Genomic DNA, 19,941 nt, shown 5'->3' on the forward strand with positions numbered 1-19,941 from the left:
ATTTTCACCATTACTGTTGAGAATGATTTCAAACGCCATAAACATCCAAGTGTTTGGAGCTGTGTGTCTGTACTGTTAAAGGTCCAGCCTCTGGCTTTGATAACATTTTGTGTCCAATGTACAAAGTGTGAGCTCCTCAGTGGTCACAGGTCCATGTTCATAAAATAATCCCTAAGGCTCTACTTGATACAGGGTGCGAATAAATAACATGCAACACTGTCACCTAGTGGTTATTGAGGATGCTGCAGGTGACCTTTTAATGTATTGATGCCCTCAGTTCACCTTGAGCCCAACTTCCTCTGGTATAATGAAATAACAGTTTTAACAAATCCTGCACATTCCAGTTCTCTCAACACACTGTACTCACACTAAGCCTCAGTGCTGGACAAAATGACAATACAAGCTAATTTCTGCATGAATGCCATGTCCCTATCAGTGACTATTATCCGTGTGCATGTATCACTGCAATTCAAGCCTTGATCCACAGAAATTTATTTGGATGCAAAAGCTGTATTATGCAAGAAAACAAAGCAACATGGGAGGATGCATATTTACAAGAAACAATGCACGTTAGTAATCATACATTGGCAGGGACAGTGTAAACAGAAATTGACTGTACATTCAAATTAGATGTACCGTTTAAGGATGAGATAAAAAGGGGGAAGGTAAATCAGGATATGGCTGTGCTTCCTCAAAAGGAAGATGTTTAAATCAATGATGATCTGTAAATCATCCGCCAAACTAGAACCAAAATACAGTGACACAGCTACACTGGTGTCGTCAAAACATGAAAGCACTTAAGTCACTGAGGAGTGTGTTTTGGAACATTGGACATGCTTTATTTCAGAACTTTTCACAATTTATTTAAACATCTCACATATACAAAATAGGTACAATAGACTTTGTGGTGTCATTTTTTGAGAGAGAGAGGCCGACTAAGAACCTATCAGAATTGGATGAAATATGTGCTGTCAGTATGAACACTGGACACTGGGTGTGGGATTTGAAGAGTTAAAAAAGCCTGAACAAAAAAACCAAAACAAAAAAAAAAAACTTCTTGACAAAACAAAAAAGAGAGGAACAAAACAAACTAAAAGAAATAAAACAGACATTAGTTTTAGGAACATTCCACCTGCTTAAAGTGGGGGAGTATCAGGAGATGAATGCAAGACTCCTCAAAAGTCAATACAAAGTAATACAGTAAAGAGTGGTTCGCTCCACAGCTGCATGTTAGCACCATAGATCACTGCTTCAAGTAACTGAGCACCTTCCGATACGGGACAAAGCTTGAAGCATGAACATCTCGGTTGTGGACCCAAGGTTTGTCAATAGTATTTTCTTTACGTACAGGCATGAGGTAGTTTAAACCTTTTTTCATGGAAATTGTGGTTTTAAACCTCCTCCTTGGAAGATATACAAAGACCACAAAGTGATGCATACTTTCAGCGTTTTTATTACACTTCTTTTATTTTTTACAAAAGGATGACATGATGTCCCACAACAAGGTGTTTCCCCGCGTCCCTTTGGGGTTGCTGTATTAATTTGCATTGCACAAACGTTCCTTTCAGTCCATTCAGTCCTCTCCGATAGTTGCCCATCTTAAGCAAGTGGATGTGCAGAGGGAAATCAGCATTCGGTATAAAAAAACAACATAGAAAGAAGGGCAGAGATTTTGTTTTTTCGTTCTTTCTCTCTTTTCGGTGTTAATTTAACATGAGTCTATTTATTTGAAACAGACGGGGCCAATGTCCAAACCAAACTCCTGATCAGCTCCACCAATGTCCAAAGGTGCAATGTCGAGGATGGGCAGGCGAGATGGTTTATTTGTTCTGTACTCAATCACTGTCTTGCTCCACTCACCAGTGTGTGTCTGCAGAGGGAGAGAAAGAAAGAGGGAGGTTCAGAATAGTGTAATGGGGCAAAAGCATAGAAATCATCGACGAAATAAATGATCTCTCATGAGGAAGAATGAATTTGAAGCATTGGCGCTAAGACAGAAATGACCAAAGAGGCAAAGAGCTACTCACAGTGCAACCGTCTTCGATCACGGAGAAGGTGAAGCGACTGTTGCCCTCGGCTCTCAGCTCCACATCGTTGGAGCCCTGGAGCACCACAGCCTTCTTCAGGTTACCGCTCGCACCATCCATGTAGGCGACGCTGTTCTTGCAGTGGTAGGTGACGTTCTGGCTTGCCTGGTTGGACAGAAGGCGCATGAAGGCCAGCTGGGTGGCCATGCTCTGTGTGCTGACGTTCTCATCGTTGTAGGTGAACTGCCGGGAGGAAAGAACAAAAGTCAGAACAGTTGATATATAACAATCACTGGTTATTTTCTGCTCTTGCGTGCTGCTAAAGCCCTAATCTGTAGATACTCACCTCAGAACCACCGTTGATGGTCTCTCCGAACCAGACGTGCTTCTTGCCCTCGGTGCTTCTGAACCAGTTCTTGCGGGCGATGCTCTCGGGCTGGGCGTGGATGCAGGTCTCGCGGGTGGTGAAGTCACAGAAGACCTTGATGGCGTCGTTGCTGCATCCCTGGTTGGGGTCGATCCAGTAGAAGCCTGAAGAGTAGCGAGAGCACAGAGTTTAATTCACTGCATAACATTATTTCAGTTGCGGTTGTCTGAGGGTTTAACAAAATGAAACATGGGCAGCATGGGCTCCCAAAGAAATCTAACCCTTAGTAAATATGTAAGTACGTTGACCCTAATGTGCACTTACCGGTGCTCCACTCAGGGTGGCTGAGCTTGATGTCACGGCAGGTGCGGGCAGGGTTCTTCCTGGATCCCTCAGGGGTGAGCAGGTTATCGATCTGAGTGTTGAGGGACTTGATGGTGGCATCAACTTCGTAGTCCTTGGCTCTCAGGGCGGGCTGATCAGCTCTGTACTCATCATATCCGGAGACATCATATCCACCACCAGATGGGCCGGCAGGTCCGGGCAGACCAGGAGATCCAGCAGGACCCTGAGATAGACAAGAGAGGGAATTTATATGCAGGTCGCACCTTAGCTTAAATCGTTTGCAGACAATGCTTTAGTGTATGTTGGAGCTCAATTGTCCAGTTAATACAAAAAATGACAGTTTATAAAATTAAATGGTTTAAGCAGATGAAGGGGATGTTTGCGTGCTTACAGCGGGTCCAACGTATCCAGGGGGTCCACGGGCACCAGGGGAGCCGATAGTTCCATGTCCACCAGCTCTTCCATCCTTACCAGAGGGTCCATGGGGTCCAGCGGGTCCCTGAAGAGATCATCCAAACATTTATATTTTTTGGGGGAAATAATACTTAATGTGCACTATAATTTACAGCATGTCCTGCCTTTGGTCTTTTTGAATTCATGAGAAGAACAAATATAACAAAGAAAATGCAGAAATTGAACACTATTAAGTTTATAAATGGTACTAGGTACACAATATCTGCATGTGGTCTAGCATATTACAGTGGTTATATACCTTGTTTAAGAGTTGGATTGGGATATGGTAAAGCGAAAAAACTGCTTGTGTAGGTGTGAATAATTAGGAATCCGCTCACTCTGTTTCCAGAAGATCCAGAAGGTCCAGAAGCTCCAGTGTCACCGGAGGGTCCCTGAGTTGAGACAAAGCATCATTGAATGACACATCAATAACATCTGGTGGTTTAACTATTGACGTTAACACATTTTGTGTGCATCATGATGGCGTGCAATCACTCACAGATGGTCCAGGCATTCCCTGGAGACCAGGATGTCCACGCAGTCCCTTCATGCCTCTCTCTCCATTATCTCCACCGACTCCCTTCTCACCACGGGTTCCTGCAGGTCCCTATAAAACACACACAGAAATACAAATATAAATGCAGGCACCAAAACCATCAGCTCATTTAAAAATAACACAATTCTCATACACACATTTTAGGTGCTATAGATGTGGATGGACATTGTAACATTGGTTTAATTTTATGTGTTATTTTAGGACTCTCCATTTATACTGTACTTACAGCAGCACCTCTGGCTCCAGCGGCGCCAGCGGGTCCAGTGGCACCTCCTGGGCCCTAGGGACAAGAATAAAAAGATGAGTGAAGTAAGAAAATGATTATAGATAAGTAATGTGTACCCTGATCATGTTGTGATTTCTAGATGGCAACTTTAGTGAAGGAAATCGTTTGTCTTGCAGTCACTACATTTTGCTGCTGCTGTTGTTACTTACAGACTCTCCACGGTTTCCAGGTCTGCCAACAGCTCCAGAGGGTCCAGCAGGTCCGGGGGAACCGGCAAGTCCCATGGAACCAGCAGATCCAGGCTCTCCACGGTCTCCCTAAGCATGGTAGGAAACAACATATGTAAGTCAGATTATACTATAAGTGTGTGTGTATTATATATGCAAACATGCGTAATGATGTTTGAAAAGGCATTACCTTGAATCCAGCAACACCAGGACGGCCAGGAGGTCCATCGTTACCAGAGTTACCCTATGAACAGTAAGGTATATTATAGTTTACATTATGGTTTCTCTTTAGTCCATGGAATGGATGGCAAAACAGGTCAGTATTATAGGTCTTTGTTAAATTACCTCACGTCCAGCCTCTCCCTGAGGTCCGGTCATACCAGGCAGACCAATGTTTCCAGAGGGACCACGGGATCCAGGGGGACCAGCAGGTCCAACTCTACCAGGCTCTCCCTGTGATAGGATGCAGATAAGAGGGTCATATATAAACAAAGGCTTCACAATGTATCTGATACAGTATGTATGCATTCAAATCAAATTTTGGGAGGTCAAACAACATACCACAGCACCAGCACCACCAGGTGTACCACGATCTCCTCTAGCACCAGCCAGACCAAGGAATCCTTGAATACCAAGAGGACCACCAGTTCCAGCTGAACCAGGGGCACCCTTAACACAAACAGGATACATATAAATGCACTGAAGATGGAGATCTATAGGTATATAGGTATACAATAAATACATATGCTCTTGTGGTTCATAGTCTCAATAATAAAGTAAAGGATTGATCAATAACTTACAGGGGGACCAGACTCTCCAGAAGGTCCCTTCTCTCCAATTTGACCAGGTGGTCCAACCATACCCTGCTCTCCAGAAGAACCAGTGGCACCAGGTTCACCACGGAGACCACGAGGGCCATCCTTACCAGAGGAACCAGAGGGGCCAGGAGGTCCGACAATACCCTGAAGAAGAAGAAAGTGGGTTGAAGTCAAAATGTGTAAGTGAGTGTGAGTTGCAATGCGGTGTGATAGTACAATGTGTAATGATGGCTGTGGCTCTGATTCATTACATGGGAAGAAGCCAGTGATAGCATTTGTGATTGCGTTTGTTTAATGATAATATTAATAAATATGAAATCAATACTTACAACGGGACCAGCAACACCAACTCTGCCAGGAGATCCAGGGAAACCAGTCAGACCCTGACATCAGAAGGCACACACAAACGAAGGTTATACAACTGTGTGTGTGTGTGTGTGTGTGTGTGTGTGTGACACCAGATATACTGGGAGAGTATGTTAAAGCCAAAACCTTTTTTATGAATAAAATACAAAATGAAACAAATAAGAAAGTATGACACATTTCACTACTATAAAAGAGCTAAGGAGGCCTGGGAAGCTGATGTGTGTGTTTATGTTTGCCTCAACCATTTATGGATAAAATTATAATTTTGATATCGTTGCATACTCACAGGAGGTCCGTTGTCTCCACGACCACCTGAGGGTCCACCAGGGCCATTGGGACCCTAGTAACACAAAAGCAGAAATCAGGAAAAAGAAATTCACTTCAGAGTGACCCAAATCTTATCATAACTTATCATTTTAAATCCTAAGTATAAAAACACCAATACAAGTCTGGTAAATCAGATCTATTCCATCCAGGTGCAAGTTTCCTGTTTATACTGTATGGCCAGTGTGAATGGCACTCACAGCAGGTCCAGACTGTCCAGCGGGTCCAGATGGGCCAGAGGGTCCAACTTCTCCCTTGATTCCACCAGGTCCGCGCTCTCCTCTTGCTCCAGGCTGACCATCGGAACCCTGGGGGGAGGGGTAGGAACAGGGCTGTGTCAATATCTGGTCAATCGTGTGTGTGTATATGTATTTGTGTGTTGATATCCTGCGGCTCAAACAGGACTCCCACATGCTTCATTGTAGTGTAAAGTGACTGGCTGCAAGCTTACAGGGGGTCCGGCGAATCCGGGAGATCCAGCAGGGCCAACCTCTCCACGCTCACCCTGTGGAGAACAGGCAGTCGGTCAGAAACACCGTTGATATCGTGCATTCAAAGTTGTGAATGTTTGTAGCTGTAGCTAATATTTGTGATAATCAATGGAGTGCTACTTACAGAGGCTCCACGAGCACCAGCGGGACCAGAAGGTCCGAAGGCACCACTCTCACCCTGCAGGAGACAAGATCCAATATTTCATTAGTTCAGCATTGTCCCATTAAACCCCTCCATTGATGAATCTACTAATCTGTCCAAACAGTATATATGTAAAATATTCATGGTTGAATATCAGAATTGTATAAAACAATATATATGTTATGTAGTATATACTGTATACAATACAAAGTAGTAGGCCAAACATAAATCATGAGAAAAATGTAAAGCAATGTTGTTACTGTGTGATTATTCAAATTAATGTTGGTCAGCTTTAAATTTGAAATCCTAATCCCTCAGCTAATGTTTATAAAGTTACAAATTTGATTATATCATATAAATTTCAAATGGCATTTATTTATTTTGCCATGTCTAGTAAATATACTGTCATTGTTATTGCGTATGTGTCTGGTGTGTCTATAATCAGGTAATAAAAAGGCAGGCAACCTTAATGTAAAATCATCATTACAACTTACTGCATAAAATTGCAAAGAAAACATTTGAAATGCATTCAATTGTATATTGTTTAAAAATTGCTCTCTGCGTATATAATTGAGCTATTACAACTGCCTTGCCAAATTAAGCTGTAGGTGAGCTACTGGTGTAATATTATAAAATATCCATCAGGTGGCAGTGTTGAGGTTCTACCTTCAGACACTTATTTATGCTAAATTTGGGGGTTACTGCTATTATTACAACCGGGGGAGTGGTGGGTCTCAAACTAAGGTGAGGGGTTAGTCAACCCTTAAATTACAACAGAGATTTAACGTCTACAAGTTCTGTTAACGTCTTCCTTTTGTAGGTCCCTGGTGCGGGAGTCAGCCATCTTGAACAACGCTGGTTGAGGTAATTTTTAAGTAACACAAAAGCGACACAATATTTATTTGCATTTTGAGTGTGAATCCTTATCATATACATTTCTGTGTTATGTATTGACATTATCTTTGTGGTAAATAATAACCACACGTCACCTATTTACCTTGTCACCGTTGGCTCCAGTGGGTCCAGGGGGTCCAGCAGGTCCGGGCATTCCCTAGAAGGAGAGGAGAGGGCACTGAGACCAGGGCTCTGGTTGCTGCTCTCGAAACACTGGAATGAATGGCTATACATTTTTACATCATTTTACAGAGTTTAGATTTTTAACTTACACGGGCACCATCTCTGCCAGCATTACCCTCGGGGCCTCTGTGTCCACCTTCTCCCTATATAGGAAGAGGAAGAGAATAGAGGGTGGAGGATGGAGAATGATGGAGAATTAACATAATCTCATTAACAAATTACTTTTTTTGAGGGTTAAACTACTTCTGAATTGGTGCATTTCTGGAACTTACCTTCTCTCCCTTGGTTCCAGGTCCACCAGCAATTCCACGCTCACCAGGCATGCCACCAGCTCCCTGGTGTCCAGGGCCACCTACAGCTCCAGCAGCACCGGGCTCTCCCTGGAAACAGGCAAGAAAAGCTATTGTTCATTTCTATGTAAAACACTGACACTTCTATGAGCATCAAAGCACCGACGTATTCTTTATGTACAGCATTTGTCCAGCACGCATCTGAGTAAACTTGAATCTTACAGTGTCCACAGCTGGACCCAGCTATGTCACACAATCTTACCTTGCCACCATCGGGTCCAGGAGCTCCAGCAGGTCCACGGGCTCCAATTCCTCCCTGAGCTCCAGAAACTCCAGCAGCACCGGGGGAACCAGCCTCTCCCTGGATGAACACACAGATCCCGTCAATATAAAGCCTTCAGCTATTATAATGATGATATATACTTTATTACATAAGACTATTGGAAAATATTGCGTCTTGATTCAGTTGGTGCAAATAGACCCAGTTACTCAGTTTGAAGACAGATGACTGAGTGGAATCTAAGGAAGACCTCACCTTGGCACCAGCAGGTCCACTAACTCCCTGGTCTCCTGGGATACCCTGCAGAGACATCAATGGTTGTTTAGAGACATACTCATAACTCTTCAGTATTTGCAGGTTGACTGCTCATCATGGTTGAACCCGGTGTGTGTTTATGTGTGTTACTTACTCTGTCTCCGGGCTTGCCACCCTCTCCGCCGGATCCAGCGGGGCCAGGCAGTCCCTGAAAATATCAAGCAACAACTTTAGCACCAAAAATAAGAAGTGAGGAGGGCAGATTGTCTAGTGCTGATAAATGTGTTGTCTGCTCCGCTCTAAATTTCTGATTTGAATCAAGACAGATGAAGGATCCAAACCTGGAAGCCAGGGGAGCCAGAGGGTCCCTGCTCTCCCTTCTCACCAGAGCCGCCCTATAGGGAATGGAGAAATTACCAATGTTACAAATGGCACACTGGTGTTTATAGCAGCAAAACCACATCATATATTTTAAATTAAATTGTACAAATATAGGAAAACTACCACTAATTGCTGTGTAAAGAATACTTACAGCAGGTCCCATTGCGCCAGTTGCTCCATTGTTGCCATCAGATCCAGGGGTTCCCTGAGAAACAAAGATAGGAACATGACGGTTATAAGGATGAGTAATTGCATATATATATACATTTTCTATATGATTATATTATGTGTGTTTATGTCACTTACTCTCAGTCCAGTGGGGCCAGAGGCTCCTTTGTCACCAGGCTTGCCACCCTCACCCTGAGAATGGTAAAATTCTGGTTAAGGACAGGTTGTGATAAAGAAATTCGAAATGATGAAATTAAAATGTTTGGCTTTTATTGGTCTTGGCTTTATTTATACATACAGAAGCTCCTTTGGGTCCGGGGAAGCCGATGTTTCCGGGCTGGCCTCTAGGTCCAGTTGGGCCGGGAGGTCCGGAGCGGCCATCTTGTCCAGCGGGACCCTGGAGGAGGAAACAGGAAGCGCCACAGGAAGTAATGTTAACTGATGTTTTTTTTGCAAATATGCTATTAAACATAACAGGATAAGAGCAAAGGAAATGAGTGTTTTCATGCGAAAGATTCAGGTTTTCTTACAGCAAGTCCCTCCTTTCCTGGGGGTCCGGAGCTTCCAGAGCTTCCTGGGAAACCCTGTGGAAGACAAACATTTATAAATTGATAAGATGTATGAATTGTAATTTATTATGTTTAATTGCCCTCAAAATGTTGTTAATTTATACTACTTGTGCTTTATTTATTCTCATATATTCTTATCCCTTATCTAGCTTTTTTTTGCACAAGCTGAATAAATTTCCCCCAGTGGGATCAGTTCATTTGTTTGAATTTAAATTTGAAGGCAAATAACAACCGCACCACTGTTCCAAGCTGTGCTATTGCCGATCCTTCTCCCTGTTCAAAATTAATGAATTTAGCTAAAGACTCACTCTGGCACCAGCTGCACCGGGCTCACCAGCACGACCAGCATCTCCGGGGGGTCCACGGGGTCCACCAGAGCCAGTGGAACCACGGGCACCAGGCATACCCTATGATAAAGAGACAAAGGGGTGGAAGAGTGTTACACCACATGACTGAATGCATAACATTTTGAGTTATTTAGTTTCATGTTGTGGTGATATGATTTTTTTACTTACAATGGGGCCAGTTCTTCCCTCACTACCAGGCATACCACGGCTACCAGCAGCACCCTATCAGAGACACACAGCCATTAACAGGAGGTCCTATAATGATGGTTCTGGATGTTGATCTGTATGGATACAACACCACCCTTCAGAAAAGGTGGCACTGGTACTCACTCTAGCTCCACGGCCGCCAGCAGGGCCGGTGGCACCAAGCTCACCACTGGGTCCTCTCTTGCCCTCCTCACCATTAGGTCCGGGGGCTCCCTGAGGTCCAGAGTTACCCTGAAGGAGGCAAACAGAGAAGATGAAGGTATGGTGCACACTACCATCTTCATATTCAGTTTTGTGAAATTTGAAATTCACAAACATGGGACAGGAAACTTACAGGCTCTCCTTTGGGGCCACCATCTCCCTTCACACCCTGAGTACCAGGATCTCCCTAAAACAGATACAAACAGATGCCATAAATAAAAAAGAACATTCACCAGTGAACAATGTGTAACAATGTGTGCACATGTTGACTCACAGCCAGGCCTCTTGGTCCAGCAGAACCCTGAGGGCCCTGGGGTCCAGGTCCTCCTCTTGGTCCAGGGAAGCCAGGGGTTCCAGAAACACCAGGGGTGCCCTAATCGACAGCCACAGAGACCGAGATGTGAGCATCACTTTGCAGCTTAATTTTAATATCACATTTATTTGATCTGAAATATATATCACCGGCAGTATGACATACTTTTAATAACAGAGACTATATGAAATGAAGTTTAATTGAAAAGTATAGAGCTATCATATAGCTTGTGATAACACCTCATTATTGATGTGTTGTGTGTGCATTATGGTAGAGGCCTGATTGTTATACTATCTGTGTGACCCTCAATGACCTCATGACCTATGAACTTCAATTCAAACTTGAATACTCACAGCAGGTCCCTTGGCTCCATGCAGGCCATTAGCACCAGGGTTACCCTAAGGTGAGAGAACACAAAGTTAGGGAATCTTATTTTATCAAAACAAAAACAACAAGCTAGCTGGTTCCAGACCAGGTTAGCAGTGACGGCGAAGTGCCTGGGAAGTTAAAATCTTTTGATTACTTACAGCGGGACCAAGGGGTCCACCAGCACCATTGGGACCGGGCTCTCCTCTAGATCCCTGAGCTCCAGATGGTCCATTAGCTCCAGCACCTCCAATCTCTCCCTGTCAAAGTTGAGGTGAATTCATAGTCATACACTGCGTCATTAACATCTGATGGATAATGATGACTGTGTTGTTGTAAAAGCCACAGTTTTGTGTGTATGTAGTTGTGTGGGTCTTATTTCTTAAATATGAGTGTTTACAATGTATGGGCTTTGTTTGCTGTGTCATATGTGATCGATTCCCCTGGGGATATTGTGATGGAAGATGTTATATTAACAGTAACAGACAATGTGTGTCTGAAACGTGGTAAGTTGATAAGATTAGTCTCTTTTTGTGACCCTAAACATGAATGTCAGTATTGTGAAAGGACAAGAAGTAACACCCACCTTGGGGCCTGGGCCACCGGGGAAACCTGGGGGACCAGCTGCACCGAGGGGACCCTGAGTAGAGTAGACACATATGTTAAACAGGTTTTATACATGAGTGCAATTATCACATGAGTGCAATTATCAAGATTAAGAGGCATAACTAGCCCCTCATCTAGTCCTGGATTGTATCACATATTACATATTATACCTTATACATAAAGAGAGTTTCTTTTGTTTAATATTCATGAGGGGCATTCTTTTTACAATCACAGAGGGGATTAATGTGGCAGTACTCACAGAAGGTCCGGAAGGTCCAACATTGCCATCAGCACCACGAGCACCAGCGGCGCCAGCAGGGCCAGCACGACCTCTCTCTCCAGCCATACCACGAGACCCCTGTGGGGAGGATACACCAAAACACACAAGTGATGAGAAAAATGTCTTTACTGCACTAATATTGTATAAAACTATACATTTCGGGGAAAGCTATTAATTTATGCAATTAGTGGATATTGGTTTCAAGTAAGTGTGGTTTTGCTCATGAATGGCAAATCATGAATTAGAACTTACAGCGAGTCCAGGGCTTCCAGAAGCTCCGTGGGCACCACCCTCACCCTATGGGAGAAACAGGAGAAGGTTGGTTAGGGTCTCTGGTGAGGTCTCTGGAAGTGTGTCATGGTTATGGGTAAATAGGTTGAATACAGAAGTTAATTATCAGCACTGAAATTTGGATTGAGGGTTTGTTTTATTATTCCAGTTTGAAATTGTAATACTTCCAAATGCATGTATTTTTGTGCAAACTACAGCATATTACTCTGCAATCAACATTAATACAGGCCATCTCACCTTGGCACCAGAGGTACCAGGCTCTCCCTTGCGTCCATCCAGACCAGTGTAACCCTGAAATGCAGAAAGACAGACATGTTCGAAGATGCTCACAGACGTTTGGTCTAGCAGCTATCAGATAAAGGACAGCAGAATTAAAATGGTGATGATTGTTCAATCTCTCAAATAATAATTCACACAAGAGAGGAGATACCCAAAGGCTCCTATGAGAAGTCACCAAAGATTATTTTAAAGGCGATTCACATCTGGCAAACACCAGGAAATGACTCCTCAGATGCGAGCTCAATCCAGAGTCGTTCTCGTTTTACATGAGGATTCTTCGTGCAAAAATCTTTACTGGCAGCCATAATCTCTCCCAGTGGTGCAAATGGGGCTGCACAACTATTCAGTCCAATTTTGACGAAGCACCGGTGCATAATTTCCTCCTTGGCGGATTTCTATTAGCCAATGGGTTAGCAGGAGCCAGCAGGTAAAGTTCAGGTCGAGTACAGGTGAAGAGCAGCACTCACTCTGTGTCCCTTCATTCCTGGAAGTCCAGGGGTTCCGGGGAATCCACGAGCACCCTGCAATTCAAAGCAAAGACAATATCACTCAGACAATTTCCACATTAACACTGCTGATGTCTGTTTGTGTCTGTTTTTGGTCTGAGTGTCCGAGTCCATGTTTTGGAGAGAGTCTCCCACCTGAACGCCGGCGGCACCTCTGTCTCCGGGCTTGCCAGGTCTGCCATTGTTACCCTGTCAGTGAAAAAAAAAAAAAAGAAGACGATATAAGAAGATAGAACTAAATCCTTTCATATTAACAAAATTAGCCCTTATAAAGTGCTTGTGGAAAATGAAATGTGTACGTACGTCCTCTCCGCCTTTGCCAGGGGGTCCAGGGGGGCCACGAGGTCCAAGAGCACCCTGGGAAAGAAAAACAAATAAAAGACGATTAAGATCTCAACCGTCAAGATGGAATCTACAGAGTGAGTCTGATAAGGAAAGTGACATCAAATCTGTCCTCAAGAAATGTGAGAATTTTGGAGGATGATCTTACACTCTGACCGGGCTCTCCGGGCTCGCCAGCATGTCCTGTGTGTCCCTGAGGTCCCTGTTGAATGAGAGGAGGTGCAGCAATTAGTAAACAGCTGAACTAATTTCTTTTGAGGTTATCAGAGTGATCAATCGTGTGTGATCAGACTGTGTTGTAGGGTGAGTTTGCACTTACAGGGGATCCAGGAGGTCCTGGAGGGCCTCTAGCGCCCATCATTCCCTGAAAAGGAGAAATAAGTTCATGATCAGTGAAGCATTGATGAGGCAGGACTGGATATATTCAAATATTCAAAATAGTTGTATTGATAGATGTAACAATACGGCTGAATTGAAATGTGGTTTGTCTGAGTGTGGGAGAAAGTCCCTCACCATGGGTCCAGGACCGGCATCGGGACCTTTTGCACCTTCGTACTGAGCAGCAAAGTTCTGATGAAAAGCAAAAATAACAACACAGATTAATATTTTGACCAAAACATATGCACATAAACATTAACCTCTTTTACTATAGAATATCAGGACTATTAGCCGAGCAGCACACATTTCAAATAAATCCTGATATGCTCAGTTCCTCCTACTTGTTTTTAACTAATAGTTGTTTCCAATAAACTACAATCATCAAAATTTTGTATGTATAATCCATGTGTTGTGAGGTTGTACGGGTTAAGGACACAAGGTCAAAGGTCATGGGGTTGCACCATGAGGCTGTGAGGTCAGCAGAGGTCAATAAGAATAATCTGTCATGTATTTTACAGGAAATATGAACGTATAACTGGCCGAGTGCTGTCACGACCTGCACTCCTCACTTTAACTAATGTGGGTCTGACTCATACATCACACAGACATATGAATCCAGCCGTGTGCAGCATTATCAACGTTTTTTGGACCCGAATCTAGGCAGTTTATTTATAAGTATAAACAGTGGACTTACGCCTCCGAGTCCAGGGGGCCCAGGGGGACCAGCGGGGCCGGGGAGTCCATCTGTACCATCTCTGCCATCTGGGCCCTTAGGACCCTGTAAAACACAGAAGATACCGTGAGTAAACAGTGTTACAGAATGAACAGCTCCTGATGGCTGACGATGCCGACACAATATGAATTCTGCAGGAGCTGAAATATATTTAATATTTACACATATCATAGAAATATTACATAGATAAAGCAGACCAACTACTGTAAGAAATTGTGTCAATATAAATCATGTTGAACATAAACTTAATTTCAGAAACAATGTTAAAAAAGTTCTGCTGTTGATATTAAATGAATCTGGTCAATGCTATAATGAACATAATCTATCATACTGCGTATAATATGTCTATAATCATCACGAGCATTAATGCTATGGGTTATGTAAACAAAGGGGTGTGGCCTACAGGGGCTTAAGGGTCAAATGACGTCAACAAACAGATGCTTCATAAATATACTGAATAAAATAATTCAATCCAGTATTTAGAATTGTTTGTTTGAAGGAAGAGCTGCAGAGTTTGAGAGTTTGAGTTGAGCTTACCCTGTCACCTCGAGGCCCTTTGTCTCCTCTGGGACCCTGCAGCAGAGAAATCACTCCGTCAGACCAACACACAGAGCAGATGGCTCAGCTTATTGCTTTAACACCACGTCAACTCCAAAGTATTCCTCAAAGCAAAGCAAAGCAGGCCAGTGTCTAATAAAGTAAACATCACTGGAAGCAAATCAGAAACCAGAACTTGTATCCGAATTATCTGGTTTATTGTCAAAATGTGTCTGTAAACAAACGTGATCTCACAGTGAGAGGACCAGGAAGTTAAAACACATTTCAGGGATTAGCAGCCGTAAAGATTTGTTTCCACTCTTCTATAAACAGAAAAAAACATAAAGACATGTAAAATGTATTTATGTTTTATTTATTTTCCGGGTTTCTCTGGTCATTTAACATGTTTAACATTAGCTTATCTTTTGCATAAAAATGAACGAGGGGCCATTGTAACAATATATAAAACATGCACTAGCTAATGCAGAGATTTAAATAAAGGTACAGCAGAGCAATGTGCATGTGACGTCAATGATCAATTCGTGCATAGAGATGCTTTAATGTCCCAAAACCAACTTAACAGCAGTAAGGGCATGTTAGTCTATGGAACAATACAAGTTCTGATATTATACTAGAGCCACACAGTGTGTACTGCACCTTAAAATTATTTAAATGATTCTGGAGCTGCAAATAAGAAGCTGGGAAGCTGTTTCATTTTAGGCAATCTCAATTATGAGCAGAGTCATGTCAGGCCTCAGTCCTAAACTCACTAATCATCCAATCATTATGAACTTTTCGTAACTTATTTGAGATCAGCTTTCACTCCTTAAGTCAAATCCAAAGCCAAGAGCAGAGGGAAACTCTAAACTGACCCAAAGTCAGCTGTTAGGAGCCCACCTCCCTTTGCCCCCTCTCTGCTGTCCTCAGAAAGGATCCTTTGTGCCAGGCCCCATGGGTGCCTCAGCACCGCGGTTTTAGCTTTCACTGACACAAACTTTAGCCAATTGGACCCTCACCTATTCATGGACAGGAAGGGGGGAAAACTACAAGAAATAGTTTTGGTTCAGAGACAGAACTGAAATACTCTGCTGTCGTGGAGATTGCCCTAAATGGTCGGATGGAGGACTCTCTTTTCAAGGCAGATTTTCTCTGCATTCGGAAGGCAAAACGCAAAGTGACAAGGTAAAGCTGTCTTTGAGATGTGTTGCATGTGTGTGTACTAACCATCGCTGTGGCGTTGGGGAGATGAGGAGAAGGAGGAGGAGGAGGAGGAAGGAGAGGATGAAGACGAGGGTTAGGGAGAGAAGAGGGAATAATCCGTTAGAACACGACAAGCATTTTTTTAGCAAAACAGTCACCTTTAAAAGAAGCAGTGTCATTTTTAACCATCTGTACACTTGTTCAATGTAGTAACGTCTCGCCACAGTGGAGGGCATTGGTTGTTCCTCAAGTTGCAATGTATCAATATGCAGAAATAAGGCTGGGGTGTTTCCATGTAGAAAATCTAATGTACAACTAAAACTGCAGTTCAGTGATAATGCATTGTGTGATCGAAAGCTGGGTTTTGTGTTTGTTTGTCGGTTTTCTGAGCCTCAACCATCATCTGTGGCACAGAAACTCAAACTAAAGATTATCATATCTACGCTTATCACCAGTATCTAGAAATGCTAAACCTGCCTTCAACAATCCTCCTACCCACAGCCTGTGTGCTGTATAATGCGTTTTAGCCCATGTGTACATGTGTACCTGAGGGCCATCTCTGCACAGTGTGTGTGAATCACATTAAACTGTCTAACTCTGCAAACTGAAGCTCAGCGTTCAATAGCATTCCAAATATTAAGGCCCCAGCTGCCAACAGGCCTGAACAGGTAGTGAATACCCTTGGGACAGGAATAGTTGGCGAACGTCTGCAAACAAGATAAGGACGACTGCCTCTGTGATGGGCGCTGTTTAACATCTGCTACTGATGCTGTGTCACCTCCGGTATAATATAATTAAAGCTGCGGAGAAAGGTGAAAGGGTTTTGAGCATCAGAAGGAGTTATTGTTATTCAGACTTGATAAATTGTTTTAATTTTTTGATCATCTGAAGACTGAAGGTTCACGCGTTGCTCATGGTTGTATCTCACGTCTACACTTTGCTGCAGGTGGAGATCTCTGCCCCCTGACTCTGGATCAGCTGCTGATGGCTCAGTTTGGCACAGCCAGGACCTCCCTTTGACCTCTAACTTGCCGTGTCCCCTTGGGACCACAGGGGGGCGCAGTAAGACTTTCAAAGTGATGTAAGGCTATTTTATTTTCCCTATTGAGAAAAGTTTCGACTTCATGCACAACTCGTTCAAGCTTAACTTGAAATGTTTCTGTGATTTCGATTTTTGCTTAAGCATAAAACCATTAACTGTAAAAAAAGTAAAAATAAGATACTATTTAAGTTATAGAATTACAAAACCAAATACATCTTGAATTATGTTCTAATGAGTAATCTTTTCTATTTAGACTTTGATGAAACAGATGTATCTTTTCAAGGAGGGGAAAAAAATTGAGTGATGCCAAGTAGATGTTTGCAACTATGGCCGCAAGGGGGAGACACTGCAGTTTCCTATGATAAAGCCTCATTCCCTGGACGTCTGGATGGAACAATGTGTACAACGCCCCACAAAGTTTTTCATCCTGTGTCTAAAAGAAAATCCACATTTAGCCTATTTTCAAGGCTCCACATGCACTAAACAGCTTTGAAAAGTATCTAGGTCGACTACTCTCTCAAAGCAGCGCAACTTCTCCTTTCAGAAAACTAATCAAATGACAATAACTGTATCCTTGGAACAGAAAGGGAAAAGAAAGGTGAAGGATCCTTCTCTCAATCCGTAGTTAAATGCAGCAGTGCTCTGAGCGGCTCTCCACGTTGACCTTGGTGTAAGTCCCAAAACAAAAGCCAAGCGCAAGATCCTCAAGCAGTGGGGACCCGAAGAAAAATTATCCATCACAGAAAAAAAAAGAGCAGATATTCAAACTTACATTGACATGATCCTAGGTATGAAGTTACTGCAAGCAGCAACAGAATCCGGGTATCCACAAAGCTGAGCATGTCTAAAAGGACATGCAGACTCCTTGTGCTGCTGTGCCCTTGTTTTTAAACCACCTTCAAGCAGGCATACAGTTGTGGTGAGACGAGTAACTCCAAGCTTAGCAGAAACCTGCTGCCGTGATGCTAGAATAATAAAGTTCTATCAGGCCTATATATACGGCAGGAGGGTCCCTGGTCTGCGTGTCAAAAGTCAGCCCACCGGCCAATGGGAGAGGAGAAACCCAATCTGACTCCCATCCCTCCACAGCGCGCAGTCAGTCATGTGGTCCCGCATCTTCCAGCCTCCTCTCCACCAGAGAGCGTTTGGCAAAGGCTTGGCGATGATGACGAGTGCAACGTTTTAATTAGATCCATTCTTTTTGAGGACGTGGACAGCGTCGAGGTTTAAAAGAGAAGAAGGTCTACGTTTTTTCCTCTTTTTTCACGGGCTGCAGCGAGTCCGGATCGTCAGTGCTGAGGCGCCCGGTGCGCACTTTGGGTTCGTGCGTAAAAAGGTTCCCGTCGTCCCGGTGCGAGTCGACCGGCATCGGTGGGCACCAGGAGGGACGGGGTCATTCATTTCCGTTGGATTTTGTAGCATTGGTGAAGATTTTAAGAGACTATTTAGGATTATCTAGTGAATCTATGTTGCTCTATTGGAGTTTTATTGGAATGGACCTAAAGCGTGTGGTTTTACGCACGGATTTATTTGAAAAAAATAACATACTTCAACCTTAGTTCGAGGCATTTTAGTGACAAATGTGCTTTTTTTGTAGTATGTGGTGATAATATCACTCTTACTGCCAAGAAGATTTAGTTTCATATTTCATTTTTGGGTGCAAACCATACACACCAAGCATTTCCTGAACAATTTCCAACCGTTTCACACCTATGTCAAAATAAATGTCTCGGTCCCTACAACTGACCCTTCTCTAACAGTTCAAATGCATTTTTTCTATCCTTTAAGATCTTATTAATATGGATTTGTATTGAACAAATGAAAGGCACTGGTGTCTTTGCTCTGCATATGTCTTTCAGTGGAATGCAGTGGTTCACATTCAACACACTTACACACACTGCTGGAGTCTGACAAAAGACAGGTGTGAAGGAGGGATCTAGTCTGAGCCCCTCTCCCTCTCTCCTTCTCTGAGCAGCTCTTACCTGCCCACATGACCAGACATGTCAACTCCTCCATACTGACGCTCCAACAACATGCAGCGTGGCCCTCAATCTACCTCCTGCTGCACACCCAGAGCCCATTCCAGCAAGAAAAGTACAGAGCATAAACATAATCCCTTAAGTATATTCATTTTGCAGCGATGCAGTCCGTGTTCAAACACTTGGATGCTGAATTAACCGAGAACGTCAATCAATAAAAGAATAGCAGAAGGTCTTAGAGTCCCAAGTCTATGTCGTTGTGGCAAAGGAGGGGAGGCCTTGTGTTTGTGTGAGAGCAAATCACCTAATGCTCAACCACTCGTGTTGCTGATTATCCCTCAAATCCCTTTCTGTGCCTGGTAAAGAAGAATTCCTTCACATTTTGTCTTCAGTACAACTAAAATCATCAAGATGTAACTTATACTCAGACACCAAGAGGGTGAACTTACTTGAGGACCACTGATTATGTATAGGATTGTCTTTGAAAAGCAAAATGATAGAAAATAACCATTTACTCAATAGTGAGCTTAATGGGTTATTTTCAAGGCTTTTATAAAGTAGTTACTACAGATGCTGCAGATCCTGATGAAAAAAGACTGTGTCTCAATTAACCTACTTTGTTAAGAAGCTTTTTTTGCAGCACGCTGTCATAAAAGCGTGTTTATTGGCTCTAATTAAGCCTCTCAGAAGGAGACTTGTATAGGAGGTTACTTCTCTGTTCTCTCACAGTTTAATGGTCTTATCTTTAATAACTGCTCAGCTACTTTTCTCTTACATTCCTCTTACATTCAGGACTGTATGTTACCCCCATGCCAGAAAAGTCCTTGTTGGACAATCCCGGCAGCTTCACCTCATCTCTACCCTGAGTCAAACTAAGGAGATAGAAAGGGGAAAAAAAGGGGAGGGGGAGGAGGAGGAGGGGCGGGTGAGTCGAAATGTGTTTTAAAGATGGCAGGGCTCCCACTCTCTGCA

General features: G+C 43.2%; 1 protein-coding gene across 1 annotated transcript; it reads right to left on the reverse strand.

Annotated features, from left to right (window-relative positions):
• Positions 1-1,437: 1,437 nt before the first annotated feature.
• On the reverse strand, positions 1,438-17,941 carry col1a2 (collagen, type I, alpha 2). Its single transcript, XM_061092457.1, has 50 exons — positions 17,763-17,941; positions 15,973-15,977; positions 14,749-14,784; positions 14,173-14,256; positions 13,614-13,670; positions 13,420-13,464; positions 13,249-13,302; positions 13,062-13,115; positions 12,894-12,947; positions 12,720-12,773; positions 12,211-12,264; positions 11,935-11,979; positions 11,662-11,760; positions 11,383-11,436; positions 10,958-11,056; positions 10,784-10,828; positions 10,392-10,490; positions 10,251-10,304; positions 10,040-10,147; positions 9,878-9,931; positions 9,671-9,769; positions 9,324-9,377; positions 9,092-9,190; positions 8,932-8,985; positions 8,777-8,830; positions 8,586-8,639; positions 8,399-8,452; positions 8,245-8,289; positions 7,972-8,070; positions 7,692-7,799; positions 7,509-7,562; positions 7,340-7,393; positions 6,325-6,378; positions 6,161-6,214; positions 5,910-6,017; positions 5,672-5,725; positions 5,349-5,402; positions 5,002-5,163; positions 4,763-4,870; positions 4,547-4,654; positions 4,392-4,445; positions 4,184-4,291; positions 3,975-4,028; positions 3,692-3,799; positions 3,531-3,584; positions 3,131-3,238; positions 2,719-2,962; positions 2,374-2,558; positions 2,028-2,270; positions 1,438-1,870 (listed from the first exon to the last, which is right to left on the reverse strand). Exons 1-50 carry the CDS (start codon positions 17,830-17,832, stop codon positions 1,724-1,726), a joined length of 4,059 nt encoding a protein of 1,352 aa, XP_060948440.1. The 5' UTR covers positions 17,833-17,941; the 3' UTR covers positions 1,438-1,723.
• Positions 17,942-19,941: the final 2,000 nt, after the last annotated feature.

The sequence above is a fragment of the Limanda limanda genome, chromosome 19, assembly GCF_963576545.1.
Source record: "Limanda limanda chromosome 19, fLimLim1.1, whole genome shotgun sequence".
Classification (NCBI taxonomy): domain Eukaryota; kingdom Metazoa; phylum Chordata; class Actinopteri; order Pleuronectiformes; family Pleuronectidae; genus Limanda; species Limanda limanda.